The sequence below is a fragment of the Cetorhinus maximus genome, chromosome 15, assembly GCF_964194155.1.
Source record: "Cetorhinus maximus chromosome 15, sCetMax3.hap1.1, whole genome shotgun sequence".
NCBI classification, from domain to species: domain Eukaryota; kingdom Metazoa; phylum Chordata; class Chondrichthyes; order Lamniformes; family Cetorhinidae; genus Cetorhinus; species Cetorhinus maximus.
Window position 1 is genome coordinate 17,430,932 of NC_135893.1, and position 17,584 is coordinate 17,448,515.

Below are 17,584 nucleotides of genomic sequence, written 5' to 3' on the forward strand. Positions count from 1 at the left end.
GTGAGTTTGCTGGGGAGAAAGAGGTTTTCTGTCAGGTGGGGGGAGGGACACGAGAGAGATAGAACAAGTATGTGAGCGAGAGTAAGAGTGTGTGCATGCATGGAGGGGACGGCGGCGGGGAGGGAAGGCTGCCGGGATCTCAGGAAGAAGAGGCTGGCTGCGGAGACTGGCGTCGGAGGGTGTGTGTGTGCATGAGTGTGCACGTGCGTGCATGCGTGAGTATATGGGGGAGTGTGTGTGTGTGTGAGTGAGAGAGCGAGTATGTGTGTGTGGGGGGGGAGTGTGGGAGAGAGAGTATGCGAGAGTGAATGTGTGTGTTGGGGGGGTGGGGACAGTGAGAGTAACTGTGCACACATGAGAGTGAGTGCGCATGAGAGTGAGTGAGTGCGCATGAGAGTGAGTGAGTGTGAGAGACAGAGTGTGAGGGAAAGTGAGTGTGTAGGAGAGAGTGTGAATGTGTGCGTGTGATAGTGTGCGTGTGATCGTGTGTTTGTGAGTTTGTGTGCATGCGTGCGAGAGAGAGCACGAGTGCGAGTGAGCGAGCGAGCGCAAGTGCCTGTCTTTCTCCCAGTATCAGGTTTCTCTTTCACTCTCGCTGATCGAGTCTCAGACCCCTATCTACGGTGCTTTTAACTTTTAAAAGGTGATCAAAACCAACCTGCTGACAGCTTTCCCTCTGCTTTTTCCTCCCACTTTCACTGTGGGAAGATATCTGAGCACCACCCACTGCCTCATCTTAACAGCATTGCACAGAGAAGAAACTCCCATTCTATGTTGAACTCGCACTGTGCCACACTCATATTTTCTCCCTTTCCCAGTTGAGCAGCATTCTTCAGGTATGAACCAAGACTGAGTATCAGCAAGCCCAACCCTATCCATATATGGCACTTTCCAGCAGGAATTCTTGCTAACAATGAGGAACAGAAACCCTGCCTGATGTTTCCCTCCATATTCCAGAGGAATTTGTAGCCAAATGTAGCACCCCAGCTGAGACCCAACAGTGACCAGGTCCATATCTGGGAGCTTCCTGACTTTTTTAGTGTTGTATGTTCAATAGGTCTCATGAGGAGGTTCTCAGTTTTGTATGGTTGAACATTAAGTGTTTATTGATAATGCACAAATTACATACATACAGACAAGGTAATAGCCCAGGCTATGAGCCAACTTCATGTTTGCTTCTACACAGGCCTCTGTTCAGTCCACAATTGACTCTAATCTCAGGTTATGTGTTTCTTTACATCACATTGTTGGACAGTACTGTTTCCCAGCCCTACATTAAACCTTGCTGTGCTACACCTCTCCCCTAGTCTTTACCCAACCTATTTACATTACAATCGTGCCCCCCCCCCGCCCCACTTCTCCACACCCACCCCCCCGCCCACCCGCCCCTCAAGGCTCTGACTTTATAAATTCAGACAGTCTGGATGATTTTGTCAGATCTTGTTCTGGTCACATTCAGAGGAGTGGTAGGCTCTGTTGATTTGGGCAACCTTTGTTGATTTGGAGATTAAGTTATGGTCTGTGTTTCTGGCACTTGGTTGTCTTCTTCTAACACGCTTTTTCCACTCCTTGGAATTGAACTTTTGTCAACTCCCCATCTGCTCTGCACGGGGACCATCAGCTTGTCCCTTTCTTTCTGGAGTGTTCACTCCGTTCGTTCGTGGTACACAGCCAGTTTTTCTTTTTCCGTGTGGTCTGCCATGATCTTTGTGGGAGTTGAAGGTGTTTCTTCCTGTCGTTTGGATGTTCATCAGTGGGCTCATCTTGCAGTTTGGCTTTTATCATGACACTGTGTTCTTCCGTGTGTCTACTTGTCTCTGAGGTGTGCTCTGGCGTGTTGATGGTAACTAGTTCCCTGCTCCTGCATCGTCTTACACCTTTGCGCATTGGCTGGAGGTTGCCGTGTTTATGCCGTCGTGATTACAGGTAGTGTGACAGCAACCATTGAAACCTGGGGTTGGGGCTCATTCTTCTGTGGCTTGAGGAGCTTCAGCTCAGAGTCATTGAGCTGGAGGCTGAGCTCTGGATATTGCAACACATCAGGGAGGGTGAGAGTTAACCTGAACGCTTTGTACCAGGAGGCGGTCACACCCTTTAGGATAGGATCTTCTGATTTGGAAGGTGGTCAGGGACAGGACGGTGTGATTGCAGCTGAGGCAGATAAAGGGACCCAGAGGACAAGAGTGCAGGAGTGTCAGCCTCTGCAATTGTCCAATAGGTATGAGGTTCTTTCAGCTTGTTTGGATGAGAGTGGGAGCTGCAGGGTGGATGAGCTGACTGGCCTTGGCACTGTGGCATAGGAAACCATTCAAGTTGGGAGAGCACAAAGGAATGTAGTTGTAGTAAGGGACAGTATAGTGAGGACAATTGACACTGTTCTCTGTAGCAAGAGTCCAGATGACTATGTTGCCTGCTTGGTGCCAGGGTTCGGGACATTTACTCAGGGCTGGAGAGGAACTTGCAGTGGGAGGGGGATATTACTGCTGCATAGGCTGTAGGCCCCAATAAAACCCCAGCCAAAGTACTGAAAACTTGTGGACCAGAATTAGCTGCACCCCTAGCCAAGCTGTTCCAGTACAGATGCAACAATGGCATCTACCCAACAATGTGGAACTTTGCCTAGGTATCTCCTGTCCACAAAAAGCAGCAGAAATCTAATCTGGCCAATTACCACCCCATCAGCAGGAATGGAGTGGGCAAAGACAAAAGATCTGAAAATTTTGTGCGACAGGGAATCATGTACACATTATAGTGCAAAACTGCAAAGTCATTGCAGCATACGAGGCCAGAAAATTATAGCACTTTTTATGGTGTGTAGTCATAGAGACATAGAGGTCTACAGCACAGAAAAAAGCCCTTCGGCCTATCGAGTCCACGCCAGTCAAGTACCAAACTATTCTAATCCCATTTTCCAGCACTAGGCCCTCAGCCTTGTATGCCATGGCATCGCAAGTGCACATCCAAATACTTCTTAAATTGGGTTTCTGCCTCTGTCACCCTTTCAGGCAGTGAATTCCAGATTCCCACCACCCTCTGGGTGAAAAAATTCTTCCTCACATCCCCTCTAAACCTCCTGCCCCTTACCTTAAATCTATGCCCCCTGGTTATTGATCCCCCCACCAAGGGGAAAAGTTCCTTCCTGTCTACCCTATCTATGCCCTTCATAATTTTATACACCTCAATCATGTCCCCCCTCAATCTCCTCTGCTCCAGAGAAAATAACCCCAATCTATCCAATCTCTCCTCATAACTAAAACTCTCCAGCCCAGGCAACATCCTGGTAAATCTCCTCTACACTCTCTCTAGTGCAATCACATCCTTCGTATAATGAGGATTCCAGAACTGCTCGCAATACTCTAGCTGTGGCCTAACCAGCATTTTATACTGTTCCAACATAACCTCCCTGTTCTTATATTCTATGCCTCGGCTAATAAAGGCAAGTATCCCATATGCCTTCTTAACCAACTTATCTACCTGTCCCGCTACCTTAAGGGACCAGTGGACTTGCACACCAAGGTCCCTCTGATCCTCGGTACTTCCCAGGGTCCTACCATTCATCGTGTATTCCCGTGCCTTGTTTGTTCTGCTCAAGTGCATCACCTCACACTTATCCAGATTAAATTCCATTTACTACTGATCTGCCCATCTGACTAGCCCACCTATATCCTCCTGTAATCCAAGGCTATCCTCCTCACTATTTACCATGCCACCAATTTTCGTGTCATCTGCGAACTTACTGATCAACCCTCCTACATTCAAGTCTAAATCGTTTATATATACCACAAACAGCAAGGGACTCAACACTGATCCCTGTGGAACCCCACTGGAAACAGGCATCCTGTCACAAAAACAGCCCTTGACCATCACCCTCGACCAGTGAAATGCAAATGCTTATATGCCACTTCAAATTAGTGGAATCATTAGACTTCAAGTGAGCAGAAGCATTAATTTTCCCTTTGCTTACCTTCTACTACCATTAAGACTGTAGACCAACGCATTTGTATCAAATCGCCAAAGTGACCTCAGGATTTCTGCATTCAATCCAGTCAGTGCATGCAATACAGGATGAAGTCTATACCAACAACAGAACGTAACTTTGCTGGATTATTGGTGTAATTATCCCTCGTTTAGCACGCCTAATGAGTTCCTAAAAAAATGGCATGCAAAACAAAAACGTGCTGAACAAAAATTACTTTCCCATAAAAAACCGTACAATAAGGATGCATTCCTAACCTATAATTTTTACATTAAAAATCTATTGGCTGCCTTGAACCTAACTGGCTCAAAAATCCCCTTATTAACGTTAGTAAGTCATAAACTTACTAACCCTTTCTATTTATTTCCTGCTCATCGCTTTCTGCCTCCAGCTCACTGCTTCCATCCCCAACTATCCCATTGCCCGCATCTCCTGCTCACTGCTTCTCTCTGCCAGAACATGCCACCGTCGTCGCCCCCTAACCCCTCGCCGCTTCCCTCTCCCGGACATCCACCCCGCTTGCCGCTCCCAGGCCTTCTCTCTTGCTGCTCCTGGACACGCCACCCCCACCCGGTTCGCCTCAACCCACCACTTCCCTCTCCCAAACGCTACCGCTTGAAACTTCCCTCTCCTGAACCCTCGGTATTCAATGAGCAGGAAGAAGTGAGCAAGGGAGCAAGAGGGCCTGTGAGTGAGAGGGAGGAAGCAGGGTGGATGGTGGGAAGCAACAAGCATTGAGTGGGTAAGTCGTTGAGTTTTTCTGCTGTAATGGCAAGATGAACATTAGCACAACTTTAAGCAAAAAATTTTAAAAAGCAACTACACTCTGAGTATATAAAGAACTATATGGTACTGCTTTCTTATCTCCTTAGCACAACTTTGTGTTTGTTATGTATTCCCCAATAAAAAACAAGAGATGAAAACTATACGAGGCTGAATTGTGAACACTGCAGTATTGTGATATTTTATGAGATGTAAACATAGGGGAGAATTTTCTCCCCATCGCGGGGGTTGGGTGGGAGCGGGCATGAAGATGATCGCCGCCCGCGATTTTACGTGCACCTGGAAGTGCTGAGCACTCCCTATGCTGGGGGGGGGGGGGAGCAGGCTGAGTCGGGGCCTGCGCCAGAGCGCACAAATCTCCCTGAGGCACAGAGCTGCCTCAGGGAGATCAGTTTGAATTTCAAAAATTTTGATAGGAAAAAAAAATTTAGGACAAGTACCCTCTTGTGAAAGTGTCACATGAGCTGGGACATGTCTATGAATTTTAATGAAAATTTTTATTTCATTTATAAATCATTTAATCCGGAAGCGGCCTGGGCTCTTTGCCTGCCCGCCAACCTTAAGGTTGGATGGGCAGCTATGCTAAGTGATTTAATTAGTTTTTAAATGGCCTTAATAGGCCTTTGACAGTTTAGCGGGCGTGTAGTTGACTCTGGTGTGTGCCTGCCGAACTGAAAATCGGAATGACGCGTGGTGACGTCGGGACACACGCCCGACGTCATTTTATGCGTCGGCGAGCAGGCCCCCACTCGCCGAGCCGAAGATTCTGGCCATAGAATAATTTTATTTACTTGGCAGAAAAAATGGGTGAAGCTACAAGTGGAATTAGGGAGAGAGAACAAAGGTACAATGCAAATTGTTTATACATTCTACCCCAAAAATTATCATTTGGCAGCACTGCTCACCATGCAAGTGCAGGTCGTACATAATGTAGAACTCCAAAGCATATCTTGGTGCTAATTTCAAATGAGATCGTTGCGGTAAACTTAGCAGGGCATCTGGTTTCTGTATTCATTTTTTTTGGCATGAGTGAAACTGAACAACTGCCACTCTGAATCTAAGAGCAGTATTATATTATGGGATTAAATCTATTAGGAGCAGAATACAGACTGCCCAACCCACTTCAGCAAGGCCATTAACAGCCATTACAAAAGAGACTTTAATTCCATCTGTCTGAGTTGGATCCTAACCCAGGTCCTGAGGGAGAAAGGACATTGTTCAAAAATTTCATGCTGCACTATGCTGCTATGCTATCAGTATGCTGCACTGTGCCATTTAATGTGTTCAACAGGATGTTCTATTTACAACACTAGGTACAATTTTTCCACTGTCATGCAATATATCCTGTAATTGAATGTGATGAAATTATCCAACAAGACAGAAGATTTAAAATAGTGAATTCACAATTCTTGTGAACGAACTACAAACGCACCAATTCAGTTGCAGCAACTCCTAATCGTTGCAATAACCCAGTTCTACACTTTAAAAAAGCCCACCAATTAAAATGCATTAAGCCAGCACCCTGCAATGTTATCCAGTGTGTAGCTGAGCTATACAGACCATGAACTTTCTAGGTTCATTCCTGACCTGTGCAGATAGTGTATGTTTGTGGATATCAGGTGAAGACATTGGGCTTGGTCATGAAACCCCTACATTCAAACATTATGCTGGTGCATACTGTGAAAACTCACATGAACAAATACCTAGTAATTTGAATTCAAACTGCCATCTGACACTAACTGTATCGCTATTTATTCAGAGCTCATGAAGTACCTTGCAGTCACACCTTGCACACTTCAGCTGCCAGTTTAACACCTTCTTCTGAGTTCTAACCCTCTGTTCAGTCAAACTCTTTCGAGTTATCAACAGTCACAGATTGCAACTCTTTCGAGTACAATCACAGTTCTTGGTTTCCGGGAGTGGGACATGAACCCACAACCCTCTGGTTCAAAGGCGAGGGTGCTATGAACTGAGCCACAGCTACATTTAATGTCCTAGGCCCAACCATCTTCAGCTGCTTCATCAATGACCTTCCCTCCATTATAAGGTCAGAAGTGGGGATGTTCACTGATGACTGCACAATGTTCAGCACCATTTATGACTCCTCAGATTCTGAAGTAGTCCGTGTCCATAAGCAGCAAGACTTGGTCAACATTCAGATTTGGACTGGTAAGTGGCAAGTGTTACAATCGGGTGAGGAGGAGTGAACTGGCTCCCCTTTATTCAGGCCCCTTGGTTAGTCGCAACAAAGGTTTTTAAAAATTTCTTTTCCCCATAAATGACTCTTCCAATCCAAATGGGAAGTAGGAAAAGTTAGAGTGCAAAGAATAGTTTGAAGTTGAAGTTTGAGTAAGTGCAAGCGGGAGGGAGCGCAGGGACGAGCGGGAGGGAGCGCGGGGGCGAGCGGGAGAGAGTGTGGGGGCGAGCGGGAGAGAGCGCGGGGGCGAGCGGGAGAGAGCGTGAGGGAGAGCGAGCAGGTGGGAGTCCGAGAGAGTGGTTGAGAGAGAATGAGAGTGTAAAAGTGTGAGTGAGTGAGAGTGTGAAAGAGAGGGTGAGAGATAGAGCGAGAGAGAAAGTGAGAGTGCGTGTGGGGGAGAGTGTGTGTCAGGGGTGGGGGGGCGTGATAGAGCGTAACTCACCTCCTGACTCCCCAGAGTCCGCCCACCATCTACAACACACAAGTCAGGAGTGTGATTGAATACTTTACATGCTTGGATGAGAGCAGCTTCAACATGACACCCACATCCCGTGAAAAAAAAGGATATATGGCATAGAAACAGTCCATGCTACCATTTATGCTCCACTTGAGCTTCCTTCCCATCTTTCCTCATCTAAATTTATAAGTGTAACCTTCTATTCCCTTCTCCCTCATCTGCTTGTTTAGCCTCCCCTTAAATGCATCTATGTTATTTCACTTCAATCATTGCCTATAAGTTCCACATTCTCACCACTTCTTGGTTAAAGAAGTTTCTTCTGAATTCAGAATTACCTGGAAAAACTCAGCAGGTCTGGCAGCATCGGCGGAGAAGAAAAGAGTTGACGTTTCGAGTCCTCATGACCCTTCAGCAGAACTGAGTCAAGTTAGGAGAGGGGTGAAATATAAGCTGGTTTAAGACTCAGTTCTTGACTCAGTTCTGCTGAAGGGTCATGAGGACTCGAAACGTCAACTCTTTTCTTCTCCGCCGATGCTGCCAGACCTGCTGAGTTTTTCCAGGTAATTCTGTTTTGTTTTGGATTTCCAGCATCCACAGTAGTTTTTTGTTTTTATTTCTTCTGAATTCCCTGCATATACAGCATATGAATACAGGTTTAACATTAAAATATTCCTTTAAAATTATAGCAATGTGCCTTCTATCATGCATCTAACATGCAAGCAAGTTCAGTACACATTGTTAAAGGCAACATAAACTCATTACTGTGTGTATGTCAACAACAATGAAGCTCAGTAGCACTTGAAACATATTTGGAGATGTAATGCAATTCAAACAGGAACATTTAGTTTGAAAGATGCTTTTAATACTTTGCGTCACAGATGCCTTTCAAGGTGTTTCCCCAAATTCGCCTGTAAACAATGTATTTGTATGCGAGTGTGTATTGAAGCAAGTAATTCAATTTAAAGTAACCCAGTAGCGAAGTCTTTTTACTTAAAAGGAAAAGGTTAGTTTATTTCATACTATTGCTCTGGAAGTTACTTAAGAAAAAAAAAGTTTTGAACACATACACACAATGCGTTACAAATGAAGATAAAATGATACCTATAAAAGTGAATCAAGTTCAGGCCTGATATGCTTTGAAATCGAGGTTTGAAGTTGAGGATCACAAGGCCCTCAAATGAAGGTCTTGAGGTTGTAGAGTTGTCACAGCAGCTGCGATGGCTTCCATTGTCAAATTGCCGGAGGTTACTTTAACAGATGAGCTTAGTAGATGGAGCCAGATTTACAGGAGAAGAGAAGGTTCATTCTGTTCTGCAGGCGTGGCACTTTTAGCTGCCTGGTTACTTTACAGCAGACAGTAGCTGTTTTTAGATGCCTTTATCTGTCAATCCTTGGGCTGAAGCTGTTTCAAGATGGTTCTTCAAGATGATTATGTCTCTAGGCAGCTTGCTGCCTATTTGTATTATTCTTGGCAGGCAAGCCAAGATGGCCAATGTTATCATGCGGCCTGTACAAGAATGCTGAGTCACTTTCCATATAAGGCAAATGGTAATCCTATTTATCAATATGAAGTCTCCTTACCACATGCAGTATTCAAAGGGCCAAGGTTGTTCACACCTTCACACCTAAAGTCCTTATTAGTCAAATAAAGGCAAAATACTGCGGATACTGGAAATCTGAAACGAAAACAAAAAATGCTGGAAAAGCTCAGCAGGTCCAACAGCATCCGTGGAGAGAAAGAGACAGAGACAATGCCTCGAGTCCGCATGATTCCTCCACAGATCCTTATTAGTCATTTGTGTTTGATGAAAGGCCATGAGGTCAATGGATTTTATTTACACTTGTGGAACACTAATTGTTTTTCAAATGTTTTTTCATGTCTGGGTATGTCTACTTGTAATCCACTCTGAGCCTTCCGGAAGTTTTACAACATTGCAGTTGTAAAGTCAGGTGGCTCTTGACAACCATTTCAAGGCTCATTGTGTCCATTTTTATAACATCATAACTAGACCCCATGACATAGGTTCTTCTCGCCATACTAGGGTAAACAAAAATGAGCTTGTGCAATGCTAGCTGCTATCCAACACTTAACTTGAAAACAGCAAACTCTAAGTGACTGCAGTTACTATACTTCAAACTGATTAATCAAAATCACTTCGATGGACTGACATGGTGTCTGAATGGCCGAAAAGTGTCTCCCCCGGCAGGTCCTGTTTCTCAACTTTTACATGGCCAGCGTTCCAGCTAGGAAAAATAAAATGCTTCATAGACACTCTGAACCATGTCTTGAAGCACGGCAGCATTGACATTAACGACTGGAGCAGCTTACAACTAATCGTTCAAAATGGCAACAACTTGTCTATCAAGCTGCATCACGCTTTGAGTCACAACGTCTTACTGACAAGGCAGGGCAACGGCAGAGAAGAAAGAGAAGCAAACCTGCTCTCCAGGTCCCACTGCCTCGAGGGACAACCTGCCCCATGTGCCCAAAGATCTGTGAGTCTAGAATCAGCCTATTCAGTCACTTGAATAATCATGGCAGAAACTCACAACCTTGAATAAATGTCATCCTTGAATCGAGGGACAGCCACCACCACGACTGCAAACTGCTGAGTGGCTCACAGGTATTCACAGTCTGAGCACAGTTAACTGCTTTTAAATGGCTGAATCTCACATTGTGTCAGTACGTCACAATGGTAAGTTTATGTAGAGACCAGAAGACCACATTAAAGAAGGGTGGGAAAGCCACACAGTGATCTTATTGCCAGGCTGCTTTCACACAGTTCCCTGTAGCTGGTTCAGAGTGACACTGGCAGAGGTCTTGGGATAGGTTAATCACCCAACCTCTCTGACACAATTGATGTGTAGCAACCAAAGAAGGAAAAATAAGAGGGCGGGGAGCCCCTTCCGAATTCGACTTCTAACAACTAGAAGGACAAGGGTAGCAGATGCATGGGAACATCACCACCTTCAAGTTTCCCTCCAAGTCACACACCATCTTGACTTGGAACTATATCACCATTAATTCACTATCACTGGGTCAAAATCCTGGAATTCGTTCCCCGACAGCTCTGTGCATATAGCTACACCACAGCGGACAATAGCGGTTCAAGGAGGCAGCACACCACCACCTTCTCAAAGGCAATTAGAAATGGGCAATAAATGCTGGCCTGTCCAGCGACACACAAATCCCAAAAAAAAGATTAGAAATACCCTCCAAATGAAATTAAATATATCTTTGGTGATGGTATGTTTCTTTGCTGAGAAAATGGAAGGCCCCCAGACTGATGGACAGTCAGTAACTTCATAACAACAGGAACAGTGTCACAGTACATAATGCAGAGTCATACAATACCATCAGCTATATTTTTCAATGTGTTCAAAAAAACTCGCATACAAGTGACAGACAAAGCACATCCATAAAAGTCGCAAAATGTTTCAATGCACCACTGTAGCATGGCCTCACTTCAGTAACAGCAAGTATGTCTGAAAATGGCATAATAAAGCAAAAGATGAAAAAACACACAAAAACATTGTACAAACAAAATACCTACCCCAAGGTTTATCAAAGACGACAAAATCATATCATGTCGCACATCATCAATCTGTGTTTCTTTTTGTAAACCTGATAGCAACATTGCTGGCAAATAGGGTGGAACTTAATGACCTTCCCAGAGGCGAGGCTGGAGGTGGGGACATTTAGTCTGGCGGGTGGGGATCCCGCCACCTTCCCACCTTTGCCCCGATCAAGTCCGGGGCAGGAAGGCTTATGGATGGCCTTCCCATCCCAATACCACTTGAGGCCCTTAAGTGGGCTTTGTGGGCCATAGAGTAGAGGAATCTATTCCAATCAATTATTTGCTATTTCACAAAAACATCCAACATTATCCAACAGCCTGCAAGGTCGCTTTCTAAGTTTCAGACAAAAAAATACCAGAATGGTCGTGAAACACAAGCCACAGTAACTGTAAAAGGTTCGGATTCTTTGGTGATGCTTGAATTTCAGCCAAATTTGCAAAGGACTTACTGCTCCAGAATCTGTTAATAAATAGGGAAGTGGAGATAGTGGGAAATGGTTGTCAATATTGACAGCCTGATCATCTACATTTTTAAATTAATATTAAAAGGCTAGTGGCTGATGTTGACAGAATACAAATGCCTGAAACTTAACTTTGGATTCAATTAGTCAGACAAAATAGGTCTTTTCAAAAGCTCAAAGTTTATCCCGTCAGTAGCTAAGCCATGCAGGCTCACTCTCCCATATATGCCACAACAGTGACCTCAGCTGGAGCAGCAATATAGTTATGAAATTTGCCTCACTGAGTATCAGGGAAGCTGTTTCTTTAAACTTGTAAAGCTATCAACTTGAGCATGAAAATTAAATAGTCAGTTACAGTAACAAAAAATTCTGCTACATTCAGCCAATTCAGGTTATACCTTATTGCTAACTCAGTTGGGTAAAGTCACCCAAACACTTTGTGTGCTTTGTGCAACTGAGAAAATGTGTTAAACAAGGATACATTAATACCATCCACTGGCTACTATGACAAAGTTGCTGACAACATTAAGAAACCTAACTCCTCTCATCAATAAATGTAGTAATCTGACTATCAGCTGTTGTAACAACCTATATGCATTACCTTAAGTTACAACATCCAACGAACAAGCGATCAGATAATACAATGGTATGACTCCTTAAGTCATGTAACATTAGTAGTATAAGAAACTGTAGTAAGATCCATTCTTAAAAGGATGGACTTTATTAAAACCAAATTTTTCTGAATTTAATATGTGGTAGAATCGACAAAAGGTTGGAGTGCAAAACTTTAAAAAGTTCTTTATAATCAGAGCAAACAAATCATAACAAATTTGTCAATCTACAAAGAATTCACTTATCCACAATTTTTTGTAAATGTACAGATTCTTAATTTAAAAATCTGCAAAGTTCACTTCAATGAAAAGATACTAGAAAATGGATTTCAGTAACCCAAGATTTTCTGAGTCAGTCAAATAATTTAAATAGTTGTTGACAAGTACACAATTACTGCTAAGAGGATTATATAGGATTTAATTGTATAGTTAGTATTTTAAAAGTGCATGAGATGGATGTATCAATGGGCAATGACTTACAAATCAAGGGCCTGTTTGGAATTTGGAACTTATAATGTTCAAAAATATTTGTAGAAAGCTGTTTATTCAAAGATTCCAACAATTAGGAGAACAAAAAAAATCACAGCAGTATTACATGAGGATTAGGGGTAGAAAAGCTTTCAAAAGCCTGAACCAAAGACAACAAATGGAAAAATAACAGCTAAAGCAGATGCATGATAGATCACCAAACCTTGCGTCTTTGCATTAAGGTATATAATCACATCTCAGGTACTGCATATAATCCAAATGCAATATCTGTCCCTTTGGACCAACCTGCATTTCGCCCCCCACCCACCTCCCACCAACGCCAAAAATGTTGACTCCTTTTTGGGGACTATTGACTTCCAAGTGGTGATTATTCATGCGTGTGGTAAAACAGCAAGTGCTGCCAAACTCTTCAACAATGGGAGAATCATTCCTGAGCTCAATCTTGCCTGACAATTATACATATCCTTCCAGCAAGGGTCACTAAATAGGTTTTTGGAATGGGAACCATGACCATGCGAACCTTAACTGTAACATGCTGAGGCTAAACTCTCTTATCTGCACCTCAACTAACTCAGCAAAGCTGAAGGACTGAACTTGGGACCAACCTGATCTGAATGGCTTAGCTATTTGATAAACTCACTGAGCCAAAGTAGTTTCTTCAGAGCAGTTTTAAAACAAAAAAAAGACAATGTTTACATTCTGCATCTTATAAGAACAATACATGTGGTCCCCGTAAGTTCCTTTATGCATCTTACGCATAAAGCCAGAGATAAAAGATTTAGCTGATGACAATGAAAGCAAAAATCGCCAACAGCTTACAGCTGATTCAAGGGGGAGAATTTTCTCTCCATCAGGCGGGCGGTTCGGGAGCAGGCGCGGAGCCGATCGCCACCCGCAATCGACTCCGCGCTGCCATTTTGTGTGGGCGGGCCAATTAAGGCCCAGCATGACACGTACCAGGAAGCACTCAGCGCTACCTGTGTGGATGGGGGGGAGGAAGCAGTGTCACATGAGCTGGGACATGTTTAACAAAAATTTTTATTTAATTTATAAACCCTTCATGAAACCTCATCCACCTGTGGATGAGGTTTCATGAGAAATGCGAAGGTTGCCTGAGCTCTTCGCCTGCCTGCCAACCTTAAGGTCGGACGGGGAGCCCAGACAATCAGCTTAATTGAGTTATTAATGGCCTTAACAGGCCTTTGACAGTTCAGCAGGCGCGCAGCCGACTCCAGTGCGTGCCCACCCAACTGAAGATTGGAATGATGTGTGATGACATTGGGACGCACGCCCAGTGTCATCACGCATCATTTTTCGTGTCGGTGTGCAGGGCCGGTCCCCGCACACTGAACGGGAGATTCTGGCCAAGATTTCTGTACCATGATCCAAGCATCGATTGTGGAATGAATAACACATGTATTTGAACAATTTGTTCCTGGCATTAGTGAATTGTTTCCCTTAATATCAGTGTGGACCTGGTGCCTAATACTGTGGGGTATGATGCAAAGTGTAAGACGCTTGGATATACAGGTTCCACCTGTATACAGGTGAAAACATTTAAAACCTTAAAAAAAACTTCAATCAAGGAAGTGGCTAGACCTCGAAATCTACTTTGGCTTTATTAAGGGCAGACCAGGACTGGATATTTGGTTGTGTGTGTTTTCTTTTGTTCAAAATGCCAACTTCTTTGCCTGCAAGAGAATTTGCTGATCCTTGCTGGCACAGATCACAGAATATAATCTCTAATTGATACAAAAAAAACACTGAAGAATTTGCAAGCATGGGTTTTGTCATCTCTTGGGGCCTTGTGCATTATCCATATCACTAGAATTAGAGATTTCCTACCAAATGCAGAAAGATAATTATTTAATGGAATAAAACAGAAAATGCCAGAAATACTCAGCAGGTCTGTGGACAGAGAAATGGAGTTAAATTTTATGGCAAAGGGCCACTGGGCCGTTAACTCCGTTTCTCTCTCTCTCCACAGATGCTGCCAGACTTAAATATCTTCAGCATTCTGTATTTATTTCAGATTTCCAACATCCGTACTACTTTACTTTTGCTTGATAGCAGTTTTGCAAAAATGGTAATCCCACAAAGCCTTTCAATGATGTAGAAGTTTGTCACATTTTCTATGATTGGTAAACAGCAATCTCCATTCTGTGGAGCAGAGAAGTCCTCAATGCAGACTACAGAAAGATGATTTAACACATCAAAATACGTTTTCAAACCTGACCCAGTTGCATTCTACAAACAACACTTTCCACAATATGTTATTAAATACCCATTAAATGATCCATTAGTAAGTGCCCTTGCAATGATTCCTCAGTGACAATTAGAGTTTCTCTTTTCAGACTAGAACTGGTTGAATTTTGCTATTAACTGAGAACCCTTCAAAATTCAGCCATGTTTGAAGAACAACTTCTTAGTGCCATGAAGGAATAGTAACTCTGTGTTCCCTGGTTGACGTATAACTTCTAGAGAGCAATTCATACTATTTTGTTCCTGATTGACGCCATCCCCCCCGATTTGCTTGTCTGACATCAGCACTCCTCCTCCTGCTTCATAAATACTGATTTCCTATTAAATGCCAAGTAGTAATTCACTCTTGTGAAGTTACACCAATGATTCAGAAGTTTCAAAACACAAATTAGAACACATTAAAATTCTGTCTCAACAGTTCACTCATAGATACAATCTTTTGGTAGCTTGTGTGGAAATTTCCAGCCTTTTGCATAGATGTGTTTGTTACTGAGATGTGGTTGAATGATACCAGGGCTAAAAGGATTATGAGGACAGGTTGCATAAACTAGGCTTGTATTATCCTCAAGATAGAATATTAAGGGGTGATCTATTAATTGTATTATAATTATATTGAAGCACCTCAGAGATCAACATGATGTACGTTAATAACTCCAATGCCATTGCACTGATTGTCTGTAATGACCATATTGAATGACTGTAATATTCATTGATTGTATCAAAGCATCTCATGATCCATGTGTAAAAGCTGAATCTGATTGCACTTTTTGTGATGGCGATTTAGATATGTTTTGTAATGTTCTTCCAGATATTTTATCAATAAAGTATATTTTTCAAAACAAAAAAAAAATTAAGGGGTGATCTATTCAAAGTGTTTAAGATGATTAAAGGATTAATAGGGCTGATAGAAAGAAACTATTTTGTCTGGCAGGAGGTGTTCAGAACAAGACAGCAAACTCTAAAATTAGAACTAGGCTGTTCAATGTTAGAAAGCATTGCTTCTCACAGACAGTAGCAAAAATTGGGAATCAACTCTCCCAAAAAGCCATTGAGGCTAGTGGTCAAGTGAAAATTTCAAAACTAAGACTGAAAGACTTTCATTAAGCAAGGATATTAAGGGCTAGGAAAACAAGTGGGGTAGCTGGGGCTTAAGATACAGATCAGCCATGATTTTATTGAATGGTGGAACAAACTCAAGGGGCTGAATGGCCTATCCTTGTTCAGTAAAGATGTAGACTCTAATATGTGGTCCCTTAAGGTAGCGGGACAGGTAGATAAGGTGGTTAAGAAGGCTTATGGGATACTTGCCTTTATTAGCCGAGGCATAGAATATGAGAGCAGGGAGGTTATGTTGGAACAGTATAAAATGCTGGTTAGGCCACAGCTAAAGTATTGCGAGTAGTTCTGGATTCCGCATTATACGAAGGATGTGATTGCACTAGAGAGAGTGCAGAGGAGATTTACCAGGATGTTGCCTGGGCTGGAGAGTTTTAGTTATGAGGAGAGATTGGATAGACTGGGGTTATTTTCTCTGGAGCAGAGGAGATTGAGGGGGGACATGATTGAGGTGTATAAAATTATGAAGGGCATAGATAGGGTAGACAGGAAGGAACTTTTCCCCTTGGTGGGGGGATCAATAACCAGGGGGCATAGATTTAAGGTAAGGGGCAGGAGGTTTAGAGGGGATGTGAGGAAGAATTTTTTCACCCAGAGGGTGGTGGGAATCTGGAATTCACTGCCTGAAAGGGTGACAGAGGCAGAAACCCAATTTAAGAAGTATTTGGATGTGCACTTGCGATGCCATGGCATACAAGGTTATGGGCCTAGTGCTGGAAAATGGGATTAGAATAATTAGGTACTTGTTTGACTGGTGCAGGCTCGATGGGCCGTAGGGCCTTTTTCAGTGCTGTAGACCACTATGACTCTATAATCCTACTAATGTCAGGTCTATGCAGAACACCATTCAAAAATGGCCTCCTTCCTGCAGTGCCCACCGATTCAGTGAAGAGATTTCCCAGTAAAAGTAAAGTGGTTTACAACAGTAGCTGGCTTGCCCAACTTTTGCATAAAGACTACAAAATATTTTTAGGAACAGGAAATGACATTAGCCCTAACAAATCCACCTCTCTTTGATGGTTGTCAACCCATCCACCTTCTCATAATATCCCTCAACACTTATTTCGCTACCAGCATCATATGCTTGCTTCTTGAATCTACTTACAGTATCCAATTTTTACAACTATCCCTTGTAACTTATTCTACAAATCAACTTTCCGAATTATTATTTTGCAAACACCCCAACATTTTATTTGCAGGATATGTTACAGGAAACATCAGAAATATTTCAATTGTCAGCAATCAATCACAGTGAATGAAAGAACATTTCCCTTACCTATACTTCATGCCTGTCTGATAGGCAGTACAATTCTCCAGTGACAGGCAGTGCATTATGAGAAATTCTTCCATCTTCTTCGTCTGGACCAAGGCTCTGACTTCTCGGAGCTTCTGCATCTCAATTGTATCAGTGTGCCGCACCTGATTCAGACCCTGATCTGAATGGTATCTAGTTATTCGCTCCTTCAAGTTTTCAGTGTATGACATGGACAACATTTTCTCAACTATCTTGGGAATCTGCAGATTTTCAGGTTGCACATTTTTGGATGAAAAGACCCGATTTATACTTGCTGGGCCCTACTCTCATTAATGTTAGATCCAGGAGTGGTGAACATGTTAAGAGGTGATAAATGACATTAACTAATCGGACGAAATA

The 17,584-nt window shown here is 43.0% G+C and overlaps 1 protein-coding gene across 4 annotated transcripts in view; it reads right to left on the minus strand.

Annotated features, from left to right (window-relative positions):
- Positions 1–17,584, minus strand: part of kcnab2a (potassium voltage-gated channel subfamily A regulatory beta subunit 2a) — a 285,811-nt gene that overhangs the window by 143,315 nt on the left and 124,912 nt on the right. The window contains exon 1 of one of the 4 annotated variants that reach the window (XM_078557931.1): positions 17,207–17,424. The exons of the other annotated variants lie outside the window; for them this stretch is intronic. Within the exon in view, the coding sequence (XP_078414057.1) occupies positions 17,207–17,424 (218 nt within the window). Of the gene's footprint in view, positions 1–17,206; positions 17,425–17,584 lie in introns of those variants that run through there. 4 annotated transcript variants of the gene reach the window in all.